General features: G+C 28.7%; 1 protein-coding gene and 1 long non-coding RNA gene across 2 annotated transcripts in view; one reads left to right on the plus strand and one right to left on the minus strand.

Annotated features, from left to right (window-relative positions):
• Window positions 1–12,698, plus strand: part of LOC111682783 (frizzled-3) — a 30,840-nt gene extending 18,142 nt beyond the window's left edge. The window contains exon 2 of the mRNA XM_023444768.2: window positions 10,480–12,698. Coding sequence (XP_023300536.2) covers window positions 10,480–12,072 — 1,593 coding nt within the window. The 3' untranslated portion in view covers window positions 12,073–12,698. The remainder of the gene's footprint in view (window positions 1–10,479) is intronic.
• Window positions 1–23,562, minus strand: part of LOC124418649 — a 66,854-nt gene extending 43,292 nt beyond the window's left edge. Inside the window, exon 1 of the long non-coding RNA XR_006940123.1 lies at window positions 23,513–23,562. This is a non-coding gene — a long non-coding RNA (uncharacterized LOC124418649). The remainder of the gene's footprint in view (window positions 1–23,512) is intronic.
• Window positions 23,563–24,472: the final 910 nt, after the last annotated feature.

Below are 24,472 nucleotides of genomic sequence, written 5' to 3' on the forward strand. Positions count from 1 at the left end.
TTTTGCTTGTGTAAGATGAAGAAGAAGGGTTTCGCTTAAAACCAGTTCTTTCCTTTAAAGACCATTTATAAAATGATCGGGTTTCCTTCTACTTATTTCTCTTTTTTTGTTTTATTTCTTACAACTGCATCTTTTTCTTTAATCTTTTGTAGTATTTTTTTTTCTTTTGCCAATTCTACCACATTTGTAAGTAGCATCTTTACAAATGTCAATTGATCATTGTAGTAAGTAGTGGCGGTGGCTTTACTTATAACCGACAATTTATTATACACTCGAAATTATATTAAAACTTATTTATTATACACTCAAAAGAAAATCAACTATTAATTCTTTAAAATTTGATAAAAAAAGGAGGACTTTTTTCGAAAAATTTGCTAAAAAAAAGGAAATTTTCTCTAAAATTTATAATTCTTTTATCAAGAAAACTATTATAAATAGAAACTTTAAAAAGGGAAACTTTGTAAAATTAGACAATTTTCACATCCATATAAACACATGGGGATAAAATGGGCAGCATAGCTATAGTGGGCGTGGCACCTCGCATGATTTAAATACAAAAATTCGTTTATCAAGGAAACTATTATGATTAGAAACTTAAAAAAGGGGAGGTGGCACGACCACATATAACATAAGACAACTTTGATATCCATATGAACACATGGTGATAAAATGGGCAGCATAGCTATAGTGGGCGTGGTACCTCGCATACAATTTAAATACAAAAATTCATTTATCAAGGAAACTATTCACCGCTATTGCCAATAGAAATGAAAATTTTGTTCCCTTGAAATTTTCATTTCCCTCGAAAGGAAAATTGTTATCGTGAACTTGTTGTGAATAACCTAATTCACAATAGTTGATTTTGTATGCAACAGCTGTTTAATGTTTACAAAATTCCATTAACAAATTTCACATCAGGCGAATTTTTTTTTCACAACAATAAAGTTACTGAATGAAAAAAGTGAAAAGGGAACATATTTCACGAGAAATAATGATTGGCAATAGGTGAATAGAATCTTAAAATATTGCTAAAAAACTATAACTATAACGAGAAGAAATGGGAGGACTAGAAGCCTCCATTATTAGTTATGAATTGTTTTAGCTAAAATCCTAAAACTCGTGTGATTTATGTGAATATTTTGGGTAATATTGGCGGACTTTAACATCTATCTGAACATTTTGGAAAAAATTAAGAGGACTTTCATTTTTGGGGGAAAAGGGTTCAAATTTTGTACAAAGAACTCTAAAACCAATGTGAAAATTTCGGTAATCTGGCAAACTACTAGAGCTAGAATCTTTGAAAATTTAATGTGCGTTTTTTATTTATTTTATTCTTAGGCTAGTTTTCTATAAAAAATAGAATTTTCTCAAAAATGTTTAATAAAAAAGAGAAGTTTCTTGAAATTTTCTATAAAAATTTATTTTTTTTTATAAAAAAAACTATTCCTTGATATGTTCCAATAAAAATAGAAAAATAAATAATTTTCTCGAAAATTTTTACAAAAAGAGAATATTTCTAAAAACTTTTAGAAAAAAGGAAAGAAAATGTTTTTATTAAAAAAAAATATTTCTCGAAATGTTTAAATAAAAATATAATTTTCCAGAAAAAAGGAATAACTTGTTTGAAAATTGTCTACACAAGGAGAACTTTCTTTCTTTTATAAAAGAATATTCTTCAAAAATATTAAACAGATAGTTTTCAGCTAAATTTTTGGTAAAAAGAAAACTGTCACGAATATTTTCTCTTTAAAAGAGATTTTTTAAAAAATTTTCCATTAAAAAAAAGTTTTAAAAATAATTTATATAAAAACAGAATTTTTCAAAAATTTGTGAGCATAAAAATTGTGCTTATATTTCAAAAAGGTCATAATTATAATCACCACTTAAAAAATGGATTAATTTTGTATTTCTTCATTGAAAAGGCAAAAAATTATATAAAAAGATTCATTTTGTTAGGAGGATGACGGTGCTGGGGTATTGTAAATTGTCAACAGATTTTTTTTTTTTTTTTGAAACAATATTTTTTGCACATTTGCAAATTTTGTAATATGTTGTCGGAGATAGTTTTAAGCACAGAAAACAAAATACATATAAGAAAAAGGATATAAAAAAACAAGCAGAAAAAGTGAAATTTTAGCTTAACAAAAAAAAAAAAAAAAAAAAAAAACGTAAAATTTTTTTAAATACAATAATTTTTCTTAATTTTTTTTCGTTAAAAATAATGATGGCGGCTTATTTTTATGGTTAATAACAGAAAAATAACCCAACAGCGTAAATATTTCATAATAATGCTTGATGTTTTTTGTTTTATTACGAAAAAAAAAGTTTTTCAATTTGACGAATAGTTTCCATAGGAACAAAAAACATTCCTTTGAAAAAATTCATTATAAGGAATAATGATGGTCATAGTTTGAAGACAAGAAGAACAGCAGGAACACAAGTTGGTTTTTTTTTTTTTTGTATGAGGTGAAGTCTACAAAGAAACCAGGACACATTGTATGAACGAACAAACATATATCAGACGTCGTCACATTAATCGTCATCATCAAAAAGAAAAAAAAAAAAAAACAAAAAATATTTTGCAACAGTAAGAACAGTAAACACATTAAAAACGATTTATCTGCAGAAAGAAATTCCACAAAAAAAAAAAAAAAAAAACGAAGCAAGGAGGTAAAGTTCATAAAGATCGAACAAATGATAACCTACTACAAAACAAATTTTAAAATATTTTTTTCTTTGAAAGAAGAAAATTTTCATGAATATTTTCTATAAAAAAGGAGATTTTCTCGAATTATTTCTATAAAATAAATTTTCTTAAAAAATTTATATTAAAAAGAGATTTTTCTTCGAAATTTTCTATAAAAAGATATTTTCTAAAATAAATTGTATACAATAAAGTTTACACTAATATTTTCTGTCAAAAACGAGAAAATTCCTGAAAAATTTTCTATGAGAAGATAATTTTCTCGAACAATTTCTATCAAAAAATTTTTTTTAATATTTTATATTAAAAAAGAATTTTCAAGAAAAATAAACAAAAATTTTCTATAAATCTAGGTGTAGGGTATTAAATTTGCCACAAAAAATACATCACAGTTTGAGAGAAAAAAAGTTGTGAACAAAAAAATTAAAGACGAATGAGACAATGGCAACAGTAACTCAGTCAATTTCGACAATTCACAATGAAGTTGAAGAAACTGTTCAGGAAAAAGGAAAAAAGTCATACAAATAAACAAAACTTAAATGACGAACTGAATGATAGACAGACGAATGGTTGCAAGAACGACGCACAGACATCTAAACAAAATAACAATGGTGCAACAACAAACCAAACAGCCAGTAACAAAAAAGAAAAAAATAACAATAATAACAGCTCTGGTAATACAAGCCATTACAATTCAAACAACAGCAATAATAACAAAGACAGCACAACAGATACAGTGGGCAAAAAAAAAACCTAAACACACATTTAAACATACATATAATAAAACGAATTTAGTTTAGGCTAAGAGAAAAAAAAACAGTAAGACTTGAAAAAAAGTCAAGAAAACTACAATACGCGGAACGTCATTATTTTTGGAATTTGGAATTTAAGGTATCTTCAAACCTTTGGTATTTTAAGAAAAATAAAGAAGATAAAAAGTATGTGCTACAATAATAACAAAGCCAAAGACAACATATGAGAAACTTAGCGTCATAAACTAAAACTTTGTAACAAAACCTTAAAGTTTTAATAGCAGCTAAAGAAAATATTGCTACGCACCTCATCTTATAATTATAGCCTAATTATCTTTAAAAAATACACACACACATACACAAAACAGCAAAAATATAATATTTAAAAAATTTAAACATATTTACTTCGAAATTGTTAAAACATTAACAAATTTCAAAATATGAAAAATACTCTATAACAAGTTTGTTTCCTAAGTCTTTTGTTTTAACTGTCACTTCAACCAAATACAACTACAAGGAGGATCGTCGATCTACTTTGCCTCAACTGTTAACATTTTCAGGCGTATGTTTTAGTATGTTTTCTCTTCTGTATTTTTTTATAATTCTTTGTTGTTGTTATTTTTTTAATTTTGTGTAATTACCAGACAATTAACTTAATTGACCTAAAGCTTCTTCTCTCTTTTCTTTGTTTTGTTGTCATTATCTTTTGACTGAATTTAAGTTTTATTTTTTCTTTTTTACAAAGTTTAGCTTAAGATGCTTTGGTAAGAAGTGAAGCAGATGTTTTCTTAGTTTTTGTAAAGTGAGTAGCAGGATAATTATTAAACAATTAAAGATAATTTTTTGTAAAGAAATTTTAACTTTTCACAAGAAAAATGTTGAATTAAGGAAAAAGAAGTAAAGGTGTAAATTTTGAAAAAATTTTAATAAGAAACATGAAACTTAATTAAAATTAAAAAAAGGAAAATGTCGGCAAAAGTAATAAATTGTCAAAAAAAGTATAATATTTTTGAAACTTTTTTGCAAAAGAGAAATTTTTAGAACAAAGTATTTTCGCATTCCAAAAGTATATCTGACCTTCGTCGAAAAGCTCTTCACAGCTTTTAATATTTAATAATTTTATAGAAAATATTTCAAAAAGAAAAGAAAAGTTCTCTCATCAAGTAGCTTTTAGCTAAAAGAATATTTTTCAAATTAAAAAAAAATTTTTTTTGTAAAATTACAAGTACACACAAGTGATTTTGAGCTTTTGCACCATTATTTTGCTTTATTATTTAAGGTTTTTCATTAAAAGCTTTCGAACATTTTTTGAATTAAAAGCTTATTCTATGGCAAAAATGTTTAATTCGAAATTGTATTTACATTAAGCTTTTATAACTTTACCTGAACTTTTAACAACTTTATTATGTTTTTTTTTTCAAGAAGATTGTTTTTTATAAACTTTTTATTTAAATAAAAGATTTCCTAAGCTTTTTCACAAACAATTTTTTATTATATTATTTAAAGCTGTCTTTTATATATTTTTTAAAATCTTTCTAAAGATTTTACATAAAGAACTTTCTCAAGCTTTTACATTAAAAAATTTTTTCACAAGCTTCTACATCAATGTTTTTCTCAAGCTTGTACATTAAAAGCTTTCCCATGATTTATTTAAAAGCTTTTTCAAACTTATAATTAAAAAGCATTTTCAAAACTCTCAAAAAGCTTTGTAAAGATTTCTCATTAAATGCTTTTTTAAACATTAGCATTAAAAGCTTTCACAATCTTTTACATTAAAAGCTTGCTCAAGCTTTTACATTAAAACTTAACTTATAGACTAGTCTATAGTCTAGTCTATAGTCCAATTAAATGCCTTTTCTACTACAAAAAAATTCCAAACTTTTATAAAAACAAGTTTTAATTCCCATTAAGCTTTTCTATGTTAAACTAAACTTTTAAGAACTTTAATATGGTTTTGAGAAAAACATAATTTGGTTTATTTGTTGGGTTATAACTCAACAGGAAATATTACCATTTCCCACTTACAACATCAAGTTAGAAAAACTTTAAACAAATATTTAAGTTTTATCATAAACTATTTCAGACATTTCCGCTTAATAATTACAATGATGAATGTTGAAAACAAAAGGAAATAACTTAAATTTAATAAAACTTAAATCTTAAAAAAAAAGATTTTGATACAGAAAATTTAATTTGATGCAGACAAAATAAAAAAAAAATTGATACCAAACCAAAATAATATAAAAACTAAAGCAGACAACAAAAGAATGTTGTCCCAAAGAAAAAAATGGAATAACAAATGTTGTTCTTAAGAAAAATCTACAAAAAGCTTTGATCAATAAAAATCAAAAAAATTTTGGGGATAAAGATAAAGTTAAAAAAAAGATCATTTCATAGTTCAGCAGACAAGCAAACAAAAAATATCAAAACAAAAAGATTGATATTTTGACTGATGCAGACTGACATTTAAGTTTTTGCTGTAAAGGATTTCATCAAGTTAAGTGAAACAAAAACTCGTTAAATATTTAAGAAAAAAACATTGTAGCTTTTTAATAAAACCGCCTTAAAATTGGAAAATGATCATCATAACAAAATATTTTATGTTCGCCAAAAGAAGTATAGAGGCAGGCAAGAAAGCAGTCTTGTTATGAAAACAACTTCTATTAAAGTTATTTTCTTTAGTTTTTATGATAAAAACTTTTTTCAAATAATCCTAAAAAACCAGTAGTTGTTATATAAAGTTTATCTCTAAGCCCGGTTAGGCTTAAAGAATTTATGCATTTAATGTTCAAATGCATGTATGTAAGTAACTTTAAGATTTGCAAAGTTTTTGTTCATGTTCAATTTTTTCTATTTTTCTTTGTTCATTTAAGTTTGCGTTTCTTAAGAGATAAAGAAAACTTTCAAGTATTTAATTAATGTTATTAAATGAATAGAAAAAAAGAAACAGAATTATAAAACTAGCAGCAATATTATTTGCAAATGATTTCCTTTTCTTTTATTTTCTAAGTCTAGCTCCCGCTCTTGGGGTTAGCGAAAAAAAACCGCATTTAATTATCATTTTATATCTAGATACAAACACGCAGAAATTGGCAATAAAAAAAAAAAACATAGACAAGAAACCTACATGAAGAAGTCTAATCTTTAATTTAAAAAAATTAAAAAACGTATTATAAAATGTATAATAAAATATTTAATTAAATTAATTAAAAATTGCTAAAATTTATATTATTATAATAACCTACTTTTAAAAATGGCCGCTTTGTTTGCAAAACCTTTCACCACAATTATTTTAGATTTCAGAAATTTCATCATTTATTTTTTATAAAAAAATTTTGTTTCAATAAATTGTCTACTTAAAAGGTGCGAAAAAACGTATTTTTTTGCTTTAAATTCTTTTTCTTTTGATGTTTTAGCCACCTTATTGTATTTTTGGTTCAATAGCTTGTCGTCATACACATGCAATCGGTTTTATTATTCTTCTTTTTTTTTTGTTCTTTCTTTCTTAATGAATCACAATTAAATTAACACTTTAATGCTAAAAATGTTTAAATAAATCGTCAAAAGCAACAAATCAAATTCTATACAATAAAACCATAAAAATAAAGACAGTCGGTTGAAATCAAACAATTTTTTTTTATTTAATTTCAACACAATTTAAGTTTGAAAAATAAAAAAATATATAAACAATTTAATAAAAATAAATTTAGTGCCATATTTATGGTTGAAGTATAAAAAGTTTTTTTTTTTTTTTTTGAACAAAAGATGATACTTATTTTTGTTATTAATAGATAATATCCGGGTTCAGAGAATTGACCATTATTTTCAGTTACAGGAAGGAGATTAATAATAAATGATTATTAAAACGATAGATAATAAAGCATAAAATCTTAAAAAATTAAAAATAACTTGTCCACGACTTAAAAATTACCAATTATTTTAAGTTTGAAAATATTAGCAGACGGACGGACAGACAAGTTTGAATAGAGAAAAGTACTGATCATGTAACTAGTTCTAGGAACGTTTGCAATTTTCTTTATAAGTGCAGAAACTTTTTTTGTTAATTCTAGAAAAATGTATTTCTCTTTTCAAAAAATATATATTTATTTGCAATTTATTTTATTTAATTTAAAAAAAAAATATTTTGTAAATTTATTTCTGCAAATTTACCATTTATGCAAAATAATAAAAAAAAAAAACACAGCGTTACTAAAACTTAAATATTAACGAAATTTTTTTTTAAAGAATTAAACCTTGAAGCGTTAAATATTGATAATTCGTTACGGTAAAGAAAAGATAAAACTTAAGAGTGAAACTCTTTAAAAATTTTAAGTTTATGTTGCAAATGTTAAACAATTTTTTGAACATTTAGCAAAGACAATTTAAAATCATGTTACTAAAACGAAGGCTCAGACCACTACACTTATATAAAACTAAAAAAAAATCTATTGTAAAAGAAATTTCAAAATTTGAATGAATTTTACAATTTTTCTATTTCTATAAAAATTATAAAAAATTTCATAAAATTAATGAAATTTTGTATTGTATTAATGTAAACAGATAAAAGAACTCATTCGGGTTAAGAATCGCAATATTAAAGCTAATTTGTTGACTTTAATGTAAAATGATGTACTATTAATTAAACTATTCATTGCATTAATGTAAACATATAAAAGTTAAAATTGTATTCAAGATATTCTAGTTTCTTGCGGACTACGAAAGGCTATGCGTCGCACTATTATTACAATTTTAATGTAAACAGATTAATAAAAAACTTTTATCCAAGCGTATTTTTTTCAGTGAAATGATAATTTATAAATGAAACTATTCATTGCATTAATGTAAACAAATAAATGTTTCATTAACGTAAGCAGATAAAAGTGAAAGTTTCTTACGGGCTTCGAAGGACTTTGAATCGCAATATTATCATTACATTCTTGACTATAAAGTAAAATAACGTACTATTAATAAAACAATTCATTGCATTAATGTAAACAGATACAAATTTCATTAACGTGAAAGTTCTTTAGGGCTACAAAGGGCTATGAATAGCAATATTATCTTCTTTGACTATAATGTAAAATGACATACTATTTATTAAACTGTTAATTGCATTAATGAAAACAGAGTAAAGTACAAGTTTTATTAAAGGTTCAAAGTGTGCTTTTTGGTATAAGTTTTAACGCATTTATGAGACTATTCATTGTATTAATGTTAACAGATACAAATATCATTAAAGTAAATAGATTAAAGTGAAAGTTTCTACAAAGTATATTCTTTTCAGTATAAGAATGATTCCTTAGGTTTTAAACAATATTTCGAAATACTTATATGGACTGAATCGTACAACCAAAGCGACTTTCATGAATATAAAGGACAATTTCACAGTAATAATGAAACTTTTCCTTGCATTAACAAATCAGGGCACTTTTATGAATATTTTTAACTTTTAAACAAAATTTTGAAATATTTGTACAAAAACGTAAAACTAACGCAATATTCAAGGCTGTAATGAAAAATTTCATACTACTAATGAAATTATTCATTGCATCAACGTAAACAGATTAAAGAGAAAGCTTTGTTCACACTACAATGCGTATTTCTTTTAGTTGTAAGGATATTGCCGATTTCGTAGTTTTACTAATGAAATTATGAGTTTCAAAACACTCTAAACTTCTTAAAAAGCTTAAAAAACAGATATAACATGCCCAGCCAAATTACAATTCCAACCACAAAAATATGTACATTATGAAAGTAAGGCTTTTAAGATAATTGCTTTGAATATAAAATTCTTTAAAGAAAACGGAGGAAAAAAACACAATATGTTTATAATGATTTTACACAATCATGATGTTTATTTGAAGTTAATGATCAACATTTTTTTTCTTTCCAAATAGCAGGTTTTTTATACCTCAACTAAACATCTTCTAGACAGAAAAAATACAAAAAAGAAACATTAATAATACATTTTGAGGTTGGCTTCTAATGGTGTTAATAATGTAAAATACATACAAAAAAAGAAGAAAAAAACCAAACGCAGATATACACACTTTACTTTAAAATACTTTTAATCAATCTTTTTTTATTTTGTCTTAAATATAGACAAACATATGTATTTGATGCTACATATAGAGCATTAGATGTGTTTTTGTGTCTGTATAAATTTAAAATTTTCTGTTTACTGGCTTCATTATATTTTTGGTTTGGGGTGTAAAACCCCTTAGGCCATTTGAAAGTGTTTATTATCATTAATATTTTTTCTGTTCATTCTTTTAAAAAAATTTTAAATAAAATATGAAAAAATATTTTCAAACAATTGTTTGCACCTCTGGTGGTTTTTGTATGAATTTGGTAAAAATGAATACAACCACAACAAAAGTACCTGTTTCCGATTAGTTGCGCGCGGTATGCTTATTAAGAGGAATGAATTTTATATTTATTATTATCTTGTACATATGTAGCTGTTTTACTCAATAACTATTTGAAATTGGAAATTTATTTCGTTCGTAAAAAATTTTAAATAACTAATCAAACCGTGATCATTTTATCTATAGATAAAATGGAACAGACTTTGTTATTGTATATAAAAAAACATTGTTAGACTGTGATCACTTTGACCACAGGAAATATTATCAAAATGAGATCACTTTTTCAATATAAAACTTAATCAAGTCAACAGAAAATTAGATCAAAATTCGATTACTTGTTCAATGGAAAATTTGGCACATTTTAGTCAGTGATCCCTTTTTCCATAGTGATCACTTTTTTTAGAATATATAAAACTAAGATCTCATTTTCTATAAAAAGTTTCATTAAACTGTGATCTCTTATTCTTTAGAAATATTATTTATAGTTTGAACAATTTTTCCATAAAGTGTGATCACTTAAATCTGTTAATTATTTGTTAAAATTATAAAACTATGATCAATCTATAGTATAGATTGTATACATTTCAAAAACTCTTCTCTTTTTTCCAATCCAAATAAAAATAAACTAATAACTGTTTTTCTCTTTCTTTTACAGATCACCAAATTATTGCCTCTCATCGAGTCACACTGTTCTAATCGCATACGATTTCTACTCTGTTCGGCTCTCTTTCCTCTCTGTACACCCGATGTACCAAGGCCAGTAACAGCTTGTACCTCGTTGTGTGATCATGTAAAGCGGGAATGTTCTTCTCACACGGATTTAATGCAATTATGGCCAGAGTTTTTAAAATGTGAGAATTTACCAAGTCCCGAGAGACAAGAATTATGCATGCAAATTCCTACATTAACAGAAACAGCTAAGTTGTCGGCTGATGTTGGTAAAACCGAAATGCCTATTAAACAAGATCAACCGCAGCAACCAAGACAATTACAAATACCACAACAAGTGCAACAGGTCCAGGCTGGTGGTAGTGCGGGACATCATTTCTATTGGCCCTGGTTGAATCCTCATATAAGCAAAGCCATTAAGCCTACAGCTATATGTCCACTCAACTTTACCGTTAATCCTTTAAATAATGATGAATGTGTACCACAATGTAATCGTGATGGATTTCACTCCACTCAACAGAAAAAGGTGGCTGAGAGTTTGATATTGGGCTTGTCGGCGGTATGCTTTGTTTTGACTCTTTTCTCTTTGGTGACTTTTTGGGCAGAGCCCACACGTTTTGGTTATCCCGAGAGACCGGTTTTGTTTCTGTGCTTGTGCTACAACTTGTTTTCTGTCTGCTATTTGGAGCGTATAGTATTCCATAATTCCTCTAGAGCGTTTGCTGTTCATGAAGATCCTTTGGGTAAAACACAATTGTTACCCTGTTCCCTAACTCCACCCTGTTTGGCTTCCTACATCACTACCAGCTATTTAAGTTTATGTGCTGCCACCTGGTGGCTGATTTTTGCTTTGTGCTTTTATTTATCCTCACACAAGAAATGGTCTTCGGAGGCCTTGGAGAAGAAGTCCGGATTGTTTCATGTTTTAGCCTGGGTGCCACCACTAGCTCCTCCTATAGCTGCTTTACTATTGGAAAAAGTTAAACCCAATGAATTGACCGGTATGTGCTCAGCTCCTGGTTTTGTGGAAATACCCGCCATAGTTCTATTACTTTTGGGTCTGTTCTTTACTCTCAGAGCCTCTCGATCTCTACACGCTTTACAACAACAAATGTTGCCCACTTTTGGTCACCAGAGATTTTCACAAATACGCAAGAGATTTTTAATTTTCTCTCTGGTCTTCTTTGTACCCACTTTGGCGGGAGTTGTGGCGATATTTTTTGAGCCTCATGCTGAAATGGTGCCTACATGTTCGACTCGTGAGGATTGTGCTTCACCTAATCAAATGCCTGCTTGGCCTACTTTGATAAGATTATTCTTTCAATTGGCTGGTGGTACTTTAACCGGTATGTGGGTTTGGTCACGCAAAACCTGCGAGTCCTACAGAAGTCGTTTGGTACCCACCCCCACTTCTTCCATGACAAATACCACTACCAAATCAGCCAATTCATTGCCTAAGAAACATTTACATGCATCGGGTAAATCTACAATTGGCGCTCCTCTTTACAGCGGCATCAATTTTCACAATGTACCCGTTTATACTACAACAGTAGTGGCGCCACCACAACCTCGGGTGTAGCCCATTAGTATTCATAAGACTACAACTCATTTAAGGGCGGGTGTATATAAAATTGGGGATTTCTAATCTAGATAAAATTAAGCTTATAATTTCAACGAAATTAATTAAAAATCTATTAAAATAATTGTATATTTTCTCTCGTTCTCTAATTTATTATTTTATAATTAATCATTAAGACTCGAATGTTGTTTTTTCTTTTTTCAATAAAAAAGTTATTTTCATTTATTAATTTATGTTTTTATATGAGACAAACACACATTGCCCAGTTATTAGTTTTTAGTTTATTTCAAAAATCATGTGTGAAAAATTGAAACTAGTAATTTGCTTTAGGGGCAAATTTCTTGTTAAATTATATCATCATTTTATTTTTCATTGCATTTTTGTGTTATTAGTTTTTAAATTATTTAATTTAATTTATTTTATTTTATATTTTTTGTTTAATTATTTTTTTTCTTTGTATTATATATTTTGTTTTAATTACTGTCTAAGTATTTGTTAATAATATTAGTGTTGTAAGTTTAACACTTGTAAATATAATATGAAATAATTTACACAAAAGTATTTAGTTTTTTAATTCAACATTGAAATGAAATATTTTTTAAAAATATATAAAACATTATATAATAAAAAAAAAAAAAACAAAATGTATTTTATTTTATATAGGGAAAATTTTCGCTGAACTTCAAATCCCATTCGCACAAATATTCAGATTCCATTCTTAAAGGATTCTCAAATCAAAACAAAAAGTTCAAATGCACATTTGTTGTTAAATAAGTTTGAAAGATATATTTTGCTACTTCATAACTAAAACTTGAATATGATATTTGGAATCTTTTTTTCCTGTTATAAAAGTGATCCCACTGTGATATTTTTTTATAGAAGAGTTGATCACACTATGATGTAAAGTTGATCCAACAATTTGTATCGAAACGTTGATCACTTTATTATCATTGAATTGAAATCAGTGTAGAATGAGATCATTTTCGAAAGGAAGAGAAGTGAATTGATGATAATGTTGTGATGAACTACCGTATTCAATATTTGATCAGCCTATGATCTAAGAAAATATGATCAAATGTCTCTACTTTTTGTTGAAATGTGTAGACTTTGATCGCTTTTTTAATGGAAATTAAGCAAGTGTAGATAATGTTCTGCTAAGAAAAGTAGACGAGACTGTTATGATCTTTGGTATATATAGATTAATGATCACCTTCTAATAACCATGATCACTTTTTCAATAGAAACATTTATTATTATTTTGATAGAAAAGTTAATGGCATTATATAATTAGTCTCTGATCACTTTCACCTTCAAATTGATTTACAGATTATGATTACTTATTCATAGAAAATAAAATATTATATTTTGATCATTATTTCTATTAATCGAACTTTAGTTACTTTTCGTTTCGAAAAGTTGATCAGCCTGCGACTTTTAAAGAAAAAAATATTATATTTTGATAATTTCTTCTATTAAACAGAGTTTAATCACTTCAGATCAGACTATGATCACTTCTGTTTATGAGAAGTCGATCAGACTGTGATCACTTTCCTTTTAAAGGCTTGATCAAACTGTGATCAAAACTTAATCATATTGTAATTATTATTTCTATTCAAAAGCTGATCATGCTGTGATAATAAGTTGACCAGCAGATATCGCAATTAATTAATATCGAAAATTACTTCTGACTGTGATTACTGAAATTTATCAGGATGTGGTGTCTTTAATTATAAATCTTTTTGTCAGGCTGCGATCACTTTTCTAAATTAATCACTTTTCAATAAAAAGCCGTAATCACTTTTCAATAAAAAACAGATGTTGATGTTATACAAACATCCGCACTATAATATTTTTAGGGTTGAAAACCCGATATCAAAATTTCTATCAAACAATGATCGGACAATGATCGTAATTAATATCGAAGAGTTCTTTTGACTGTAATTACTAAGATTTATCAGCACGTGATCTCTTTAACGTTTTATCAGGCTGCGATCACTTCTCTATATAAAAACTGTTTAAACTATGATCACTATTTTTAGTTAGTTAGTTTGAAAGGAGGATGTATACACATCAAATCCGAAGAAATACACCTAACCCTCTATCGGGCCTGTTGTGCGCTCCTTAACCAGTGTCACAGGTGGGAATAGAACCCACCACCTCCGGTCTACCAGACTAGAACACTAACCACTAACCTATTGGAGGCCACTCACTATTTTCATCACTATTTTTATAGATATATGATAAAATTGTGATCAATTTTTATATAAAACTGGATTGTATTGTGATCTTTATTTTGGTCCAAAGTTGATCACGCTGAGAAAATCAGTTGATCAAACAGAAATGAAATTTCTGACAAAAAGTTGATCGGACAGTAATCGTAAAAAGTATCGAGAGTACTTTCGACTGGGAAGATAATGCGATCTCTTTTTCAGAAAAATCTTACACATAAAGAACAGAAGTTTTCAAACAAAATTTTAAAAATTGTTTTATTTTTTTCCTTCTAAATTCAGTCATTAATCGAGCTAATAACATTTTACATAACAATTTATCAGGCTATGATCTCTTTAACTATAAAACATTTTATCGGGCTGTGATAACGTTTTTATAAAAGAAACTGTTCAGACTCTGATCACTATTTTTATAGAAGTTGATGTTATACAAACATCTGTACTTTAACCCACATATACATAAATGGTTAATAAAGTTATTGATGGTTTATTGTAGGAATTTTTTATGGAAAATGTGCGTAAAAACCTAAAGCAAGCAGTAAGTGTAGGGTTAAAAAAACGTATTGTCGATTTATAAAAACAAAAGACTCAGGACACAAACTTGAAGTATACAATTTGTAAAACAATATTTTTTACATGCTGTTTAACAAAAAATTAATTAATAACTTACAAATATTTAAAAATACCGATCTTATACATTTACTACAGTTACTTCTCACAAACAAAACTGTTTCTCATATTTACAACATTTTAGTGTCAAGACAGGTCTTTAAATTTATCGTTTGCTTAGATCTTCTTTACGGTAATATCAACTTATTCGCACAACTTATCGAGTAATTACAGATTGAAAAAATACACCGAATAAAAAAAAACATTTTAAAAACAACATCTCATTTCATCAGTTCTGCACACCACTAACACCTCATTGTATTCTTTTGTATAGAGGAACATTTCCAGAAGCCCTGTAGCCTTCATTAAACATAATTTCTTGCTACAAGTATTAATGTGTTGTGCCATTTATTCTCCTTTTCATTTTTTTTTTGTGCTTTTACAACTTGCTGTTGGCGTTGATGGACACCTGGAGTGTTTTTCAAAAGTTTAACATCAACAGCAGAAAGAGACAAAAAAAAAACAACAACAACGAAATAATAATTGCTACTTACAGCATGACAACAGCAAGACAATACAGTGACATTGCATTTTGTACAAGTATAAATTATTTTCAAGTCAAAGTTTTTTTTAATGATTTTTTTAAATTTTATTGTATTTCAAGTATCATTACAGTGCGGCATCTTTGTTATTTTTGTTTGAGCTGGTTGGTAAGAATTAAGTACTTGTGTGAGAATTTTATATGAGTTTTAATAGTAAAATATCTTCTATGTTTAAAAGATGTGCGAAATATCTTGTCTTAAGATTTCTTATTAAAAATACATTGTTGTAGACATTGTATTTGAATAGAGAATATTAAAAATTATTTACTAACAAATCTTTTCTGTTATGTAACATTAGGTTGGCATTAGCTTCTTTAGACTAAATGTTTGAATAAAAAAAAATAGTTGTTGGTCTTACTGCGATCTATTATTATACCCTACAGCACTATAGTGGGGAGGGTATTATACTTTTCTGCTGATGTTTGTAACACACAAAAATATTGGTCCTACGCCCATTTTAAACTATACCGATCGATTTAGAATCACTGTTTGAGTCGATTAAGACATGTCCGTCCGTCTGTATGGCCGACTGGCTGTCCATGTAAACCTAGTGCGCAATGTACAGATCGGAATTTTCAAAATAAATAGATAGACCAAACATGTTTTGAAAATGGTTGAAATCGGTCTATTATTTTATCTAGCTCTCATACAACCGTATCTCCCGATTTATGCCATAATTACTTCAAATATTCAATTATCTCTCTAAAAATTGACACAAAAAAGTTTCATATAATTATAAATGACACTGCAGATTTTCGTAATGATCGGTCCTTATTTGACCATAGCAAAATGTCATTTCATAGAAAAGACAAATAATCTTCGATCACTTTTCGTCAAGAGAATTTTCACATTTCCAATTAGATAGTGATCATTTATATAGAGATTTGATCAGTTTGTGATCACTTCTTTTGAAAATCTGATCAGATTATGATCATATAATCATCAGGTTCAGGATAATTAATCAGATGGCGATCAGTTTTTCTAGAAATAGTTCATGAAATTGTGATCACTTTGTATAGAAATAGTTGATCAAATTCTGATCAATTTTCCTATAAATAAAAGTTGATCTGCTTGTAATCACTTTTCCTATAAAGAAAAGTTGATCAGATTGCCATTACTTTTTCTACGGAAATATTTCTATTACAACTTTGATGAAATTGTGAAAAATTATAAAATTTTGATCACTTTTTCTATAAAAAAATCTGATATTAATTTCTATAGAAAATGCGATCAGATTGCGATCACATTTTATAAAGAACATTTTGAGGTAATGTTGTTATACACATTACGTTTTCTTTAGATTACCGTTTTATTTTTTTGATAAATTTTTTTTTGCTTTAAATTCATTTTTAACGACTATTTTTACTTAAAATGTTTTTATCTATAAAAAATATTTCAGAATAATTTTTATGAAAAAAAACTTAATTTCATGTGAACCATGACGAAAAGTTTTCCAGCTTTTGTTTATTTATATCTTAAATATAAAACACATGAATTCGCATGACTCTGTTTTTTTAATGCGGGAAATAATTTTAGTTTCTTTGTTTTAAAGTGAATTTTAGACAACCCCTTTAAAAAATACAACGCAAAAAAACGTAATTAATTTGATTGAACTTGCCACCGAGACGAACAATTAGCTTTCCGTGAACACACATTAAATCCACAAACAACAGGCACAGAACAAAAAATACCGCTTATGAAAATCCTCACAAAAAAAACTGCCAATATGTATTTATAAAAAACAAACGAAACAACTGCTCAGTGTTTAAACAACAATTTGTATAAAGTCAAGTCAAGAAGCCCCCTTCAAGCAGTATACAAACTTTATAAAACAAAAAAACATTATTGCAAAAGAAAACAAAAAGTTGGCAACAAAAAAAATCATTCTTTAATTCTTCACACAACAACATTGTACATGTTTGCAAGTGAGTGAGGCGGTCATACTTGATCCATGGCGTAGAAAAATATCCAACAATAATACACAACGTAAAATATCTATGAAAAAAACATTGAAAATAAGTACGTAATAAAAAAACAGTAAATACAACAAACATACCAAAACCAAACTTAAATGCGGCAATCGTGCAATTAACGATTTACGTTTGCGCAAAAAGATCAAAGCTACGATACCGATTAAAACCGCTCGATAGCTCGCTTGCTTCATGCGCGAACATCATCTACTACAACAACTGTGTGTACTAAAAAATTAATAAGTAAGCAACCATCATCAACACTGCTATCGTCAAATGTCGTATGAATTGCATGTGTTTGAAGACATTCTATATGTCGACGACTATGTCCTCCCCTCTGACTTGAGTCAGTTTTTGATACAATTAAAATAATATTTGAAATTTTATAACAGTTAATCGGTTATGGAAGTATTCGAATTAAATATAATATAATCCCTTTAGTCTGCTCTACAATGTGTAATGTAAGGCCTTGATTGTAGCTAGACTAGATCTGGACTATAGCCTATCTACAGTCTGGACATATATCTATTTCATACTCCCACCGCAGTATATCCTATAGCCTAGGTTATAACCTATACTATAGTCTGGAATATAGTCTAGTATACATACATAGTCTTGTCTATAGACTATATTATAACCTTTTGAAATTTGTTTATAGACTTGTGTATAGACTGAAATAAAGTCTTGTCTATAGATCGGACAGTCTTGTCTACAAAATTGACAAAAGCCTTATTAAAAACATTACTATAGTATATTCTATAGTAGGGAATATAGTCTAAGCTATAGTCGGGGCTACAGTCTAGTTTTTAGTCATGGCTATAATCAATCTATAGTCAGGACTAAAGTCTAGCCTATAGTCTGAACTTTAGTATTGTATATAGTCTGGACTACAGCTTTGTCCATAGTCTGGACTATAATCTATTCAATATATAGTCTGGACTATAGTCTAGTCTATAGTCTGGACTATAGTCTAGTCTATAGTCTGGACTATAGTCTAGTCTATAGTCTGGACTATAGTCTAGTCTATAGTCTGGACTATAGTCTAGTCTATAGTCTGGACTATAGTCTAGTCTATAGTCTGGACTATAGTCTAGTCTATAGTCTGGACTATAGTCTAGTCTATAGTCTGGACTATAGTCTAGTCTATAGTCTGGACTATAGTCTAGTCTATAGTCTGGACTATAGTCTAGTCTATAGTCTGGACTATAGTCTAGTCTATAGTCTGGACTATAGTCTAGTCTATAGTCTGGACTATAGTCTAGTCTATAGTCTGGACTATAGTCTATAGTCTGGACTATAGTCTAGTCTATAGTCTGGACTATAGTCTAGTCTATAGTCTGGACTATAGTCTAGTCTATAGTCTGGACTATAGTCTAGTCTATAGTCTGGACTATAGTCTAGTCTATAGTCTGGACTATAGTCTAGTCTATAGTCTGGACTATAGTCTAGTCTATAGTCTGGACTATAGTCTAGTCTATAGTCTGGACTATAGTCTAGTCTATAGTCTGGACTATAGTCTAGTCTATAGTCTGGACTATAGTCTAGTCTATAGTCTGGACTATAGTCTAGTATATAGTCTGGACTATAGTCTAGTATATAGTCTGGACTATAGTCTAGTCTATAGTCCAGACTATAGACTAGACTATAGTCCAGACTATATATTGAATAGATTATAGTCCAGACTATGGACAAAGCTGTAGTCCAGACTATATACAATACTAAAGTTCAGACTATAGGCTAGACTTTAGTCCTGACTATAGATTGATTATAGCCATGACTAGTCTATAGTCTGGACTATAGTCTAGTCTATAGTCTGGACTATAGTCTAGTCTATAGTCTGGACTATAGTCTAGTCTATAGTCTGGACTATAGTCTAGTCTATAGTCTGGACTATAGTCTAGTCTATAGTCTGGACTATAGTCTAGTCTATAGTCTGGACTATAGTCTAGTCTATAGTCTGGACTATAGTCTAGTCTATAGTCTGGACTATAGTCTGGTCTATAGTCTGGACTATAGTCTAGTCTATAGTCTGGACGTTAGTCTAGACTATAGTCTGGACTATAGTATAGTCTATAGTCTGGACTATATTATAGTCTATAGTCTGGACGTTAGTCTAGTCTATAGTCCGGACGTTAGTCTAGTCTATAGTCTGGACGTTAGTTTAGTCTATAGTCTGGACTATAGTCTAGTCTATAGTCTGGACTATAGTCTAGTCTATAGTCTGGACTATAGTCTAGTCTATAGTCTGGACTATAGTCTAGTCTATAGTCTGGACTATAGTCTAGTCTATAGTCTGGACTATAGTCTAGTCTATAGTCTAACCTATAGTCTGGACTATAGTCTTGTCTATAGTCTGGACTATAGTCTAGTCTATAGTCTGGATTATTGTCTGGACTATAGTTTGGACTATTGTCTAGTCTATAGCTTAAACTATATTCTAGTCTTGAGTATAATCTCGATTACCCGATTATTCGTTTACACCTTTCACTAAGTGGTCATTGAATTAAAAACTCTACAAAAACCAATTTTGCCAAGTACAATAATAAATTTTTTAAGTGTTTTTTTGTTTTCTCAAAAAAACAAATACTGGCAGATACAATACTAGCTACAACCGAAAAAACGTTTTGTGAGCAAGTGTAAACATCAACCAGTCAACCAACAACAGCAGCAGAAGCCAGCGAGAAACAAACACAACAATATCAAAGTCATCGAAAGCAATAACATCTTAAAGCTAATTGCTTTTTTTGGCATCTTTCGGCGAACCAAGATTATAACATACGACAGTTGTTGGCCGTTGTAGTTGTAAATGGCATGATGATATTGCAGTTAAAAAAGTGCCATGTTCAAGTGTTAAAAGTCCATCACTTGATATTAATGTTAAATATTTTTCGTATGTTTCCGAGAGTATTTGTGAAAGTCTACTGTATGTGTGGTAATGGATTTTTGGCTATAAATTTTATTAAATGTTTGTTAAATATTTTATTTTATTTTTTTGTAAGTTATCTTTCCTTGATATGTGTTAGATAGTGATGGTAATTTTTTATTTTGACTTTTGCAATTGATTTCGATTTTTATTTGGCGGAACATTTAGTTATTATAGTCGATTGAGTGTTTAAAGATTATGTGAAATGGATGTAAATTTTAATTGGATTTAAGGGATTTTAAAATGTATAACTAACGTCTAACCAAAAGAGGAATACTAACATTACTTGTGTGGTCAAAATGGTTTTGAATTATAATGTATAGTCTTGTCGATAGTCTAAAATATAGAGTAGTTTATAGTCTAGTCTATAGTCTAGCCTATAGTCTAGTCTATAGTCTAGCCTATAGTCTAGTCTATAGTCTAGCCTATAGTCTAGTCTATAGTCTAGCCTATAGTCTAGTCTATAGTCTAGCCTATAGTCTAGTCTATAGTCTAGCCTATAGTCTAGTCTATAGTCTAGCCTATAGTCTAGTCTATAGTCTAGCCTATAGTCTAGTCTATAGTCTAGCCTATAGTCTAGTCTATAGTCTAGCCTATAGTCTAGTCTATAGTCTAGTCTATAGTCTAGTCTATAGTCTAGTCTATAGTCTAGTCTATAGTCTAATCTATATTCTAGTCTATAGTCTAGTCTATAGTCTAGAGTCTAGTCTTTAGTCTAGTATATAGTCTAGTCTATAGTCTAGTCTATGGCCTAGTCTATAGTCTAGGCTATAGTCTAGTCTATAGCCTAGTCTATAGTCTAGTCTATAGTCTAGTCTATAGTCTAGTCTTTAGCATAGTCTATAGTCTAGTCTATAGTCTAGTATATAGAGTAGTCTAGTCTATAATCTAATCGATAGTCTAGTCAATAGTCCAGTTTATAGTCTAGTCTATAGTCTAGTCTATAGTCTAGTCTATAGTCTAGTCTATAGTCTAGTCTATAGTCTAGTCTATAGTCTAGTCTATAGTCTAGTCCAGTCTATAGTCTAGTCTATAGTCTAGTCTATAGTCTAGTCTATAATCTAGTATATAGTCTAGTCTATAGTCTAGTCTATAGTTTAGTCTATGTTTTAGTCTATAGTCTAGTCTATAGTCTAGTCTTAGTCTGGTCTATAGTCTATTCTATAGTATAGTCTATAGACTATAGTCTAGCCTACAGTCTAGTCTATAGTCTAGTCTAGTATATTCCATAGTCTAGTCTATAGTTTAGTTTTTAATATATTCTATAGTTTAGTTGATAATCTAGTCTATGGTCTGTAGTCTAGTATATACTCCGTTATTGAGTTTAGTGTATAGCATAGTGCAGGTTCCAGGTCAACAACAATCTCTTATTGAAATTACCAAAGACTTTTTGTTCGATTAAATAAATCTCATTTAAGAAGTTTTACCACCAGAGACTACAAACATCAAACATGTTCGCATACAATCCCCTAAACAAAATTAATTTTAAAACACTTTCAAATAAAATGAATTTAAAGTTTAACATGCCTCGTTTTAACCTCCCAACAACTGCAGTGCATCATCAAACTTGTCCATATACAAGATTTTATAAAGCTAGAGAAGAAACTAAAAAAAAAACTATTGAATAATCGCAAATAGACTTTTTATCATTTATAGAGCTGCAATAAAACTAAAAAACGAATATGTATGAGGAAAAAAAATTTAAAATAAGCAGATGCCGCCAACCAATGCAACTTGAGATGAATGTTGACGGCAACAGAAAGATCTAAAAAAAAAACAACTAAAGCAAACCAATGATGCTGTCTATACGAGTAGTATGTGTGTATCTTTAGATAGAAACTGACTAAGCGTTTAATTTTGTTTTTAACTCACAGAAAGCTAATCTTACAAATGCAACGATAAACAACATAAACCAATGCGGCTGGCTAGCTACAACAACTGACTGATAAACCGTCAGAGTCAGTCGTCGACCGACGACTATCAACAACAACCACATGTACGGCTTGAAAAATCAAATGAATTGAAGTTAAATCTCATGTTTTAAAAGTAACTAAGTAGAGCAATTCTGGAATGTAGGACCAAAAGCATTTCGATGAGTTGTCCGTCCATTCGTCCGTCCGTCTGTCTTGACTGACTAAAAGTTTTTAAAGAAAGAACATTGTGGCGGTTAAAAGCATTTGCTTTTTTACGAACATCTTACTGCTGACGGACTGCATGACTTCAGGTACGAATGATGATGTTTTTTTCCTTTTCGTTGTTTTAACAAAAAATGCCAAAGTGCATCAGACAATAAAATGCAGAAAATTAAAACTGGCTTTTAATAATCCTTTGCTGTTTTGTTTTATTGTAGCTATTCAGCGTTAAAGTAGAGTAGAGAAAAAGTATAATAAAGTAAACAAAAAATGTTTAAAAGATAACAAATGAAGTCAGAGTGTTTTTTGTATTCTTAAGTAATGGAACTAAAATGCAAACAAATAAAGAAAAGATAGTTTGATATTTTTAACCTTAGAGTAAGAAAAGGGGAAATTTAGGAATATATATTGAAAAGAGAAAATTAAGAAGAACATTTGTTATGTTCAGAGTTCAAATTATATTGATTGATACCTAACTAGTTACTAAAAATTCCCAAATGGTTGGAGTTCGCAACCAATTCAATGTTACTGCAGTGTATTGTCTAGTTTTAAAACAAGGTAATAAATCTGATTCCCAATAAGAAAGAATACCTGTATAATATTTTAGTCATTTTAAAAATTGTGAACAATTAATCCAGCAGTTCGGCGGAAAGTCCCCTGCTATTGAACCTATCACATAGCATTACTTTTAGGCAGCCGACAAACAAAGTTAATTGTAACTCTATGGAGTACAAAGATAGGACCAGAATGCCACTTACATACAGATCAAAATTATTTTTCCCTTTAATTTCTGTAAGAGTATACTGTATAGATTACGTGGGGACAGTAAAGTGACGATTTCCAAATACAAATAAATTTTATCTTATATTTTAATTCGTTACTTTTCATATAAAATCATAAAGTAGTGTTTAATTTCGAAGAAATAAATATTCGGATTTTGTTTAAAATGAAATAAAACAAATATTGACAAACTTACCCCCAATGCTGGTGGTCATTTCCGCTAGATGAGAAATTTTCGGAACTGAAAGAAATAAAAATGAAGAAATGTATTATATTTTTATAAATTTAAGAACTACAAGTTATTATATTTACATAAACGTTTGGCATTAAATATTTTGACTAAACTTAGTTTTTTTATATTTTTATATATAGCTATGGATTGTGTAACCTATATTTTTAATTTAGAACTTCATATGGTCTGTATTGGTATAAGTATTTACATTTTCCGAAAATGCACTCTACTAGTCAATCCGCTTTTTTAATTCTAAAATCTAACATTCGACACGAATTTTGTTTAGGTTTAGGTGGCTTTCACGGATCCGTCCCATTTCGAGGCCGTTGTGATACCCTATTGGTCATAGGACACCTTTTCTATAGAAACATTACTCACTACTTCCTGAGTTAAACTAATCGATTCGATAGACGAAATTTAGGTTATTTTTAAGATTAATGCCAGACCCAGTAAAATTCCGACATTACCTCAGTATTACAAATTATGCGAATGCTTAACAAATAGCTAGACTTATGAGTATCATATAGAGGCCAAGTTAACCTCAAAGTTATACAGGTTGTTACACCAAACCATACTATACTCTAGAATGTCATGGTATCTCAAAGAGATACCCGGCGTTCTTCGCTAAGCTTCACTGTCCGTGTATATGTATCTCCCAACTTTTTGATTAAGATTTATACCAATTATCTAAGCAACTAGTCTGCATGTTTAGAAAACCGCTAAGAAACACAGTTACTGAACAATATGAGTATATTGTTGTAATCGAAATTTCTGAACACCTGCCCAGAGAACCTCAATAGAAGGTTCTTTCTTTTTTACAAAATCTTAAAGATACAAAAAAAATATGAGAATATTTTTTTTTCTAAAGGTTTAGATACAAATTATATACTAAGAATTAAATTTCCTTCGAGGGTTTCGCATAAA

The sequence above is a fragment of the Lucilia cuprina genome, chromosome 3, assembly GCF_022045245.1.
Source record: "Lucilia cuprina isolate Lc7/37 chromosome 3, ASM2204524v1, whole genome shotgun sequence".
Classification (NCBI taxonomy): domain Eukaryota; kingdom Metazoa; phylum Arthropoda; class Insecta; order Diptera; family Calliphoridae; genus Lucilia; species Lucilia cuprina.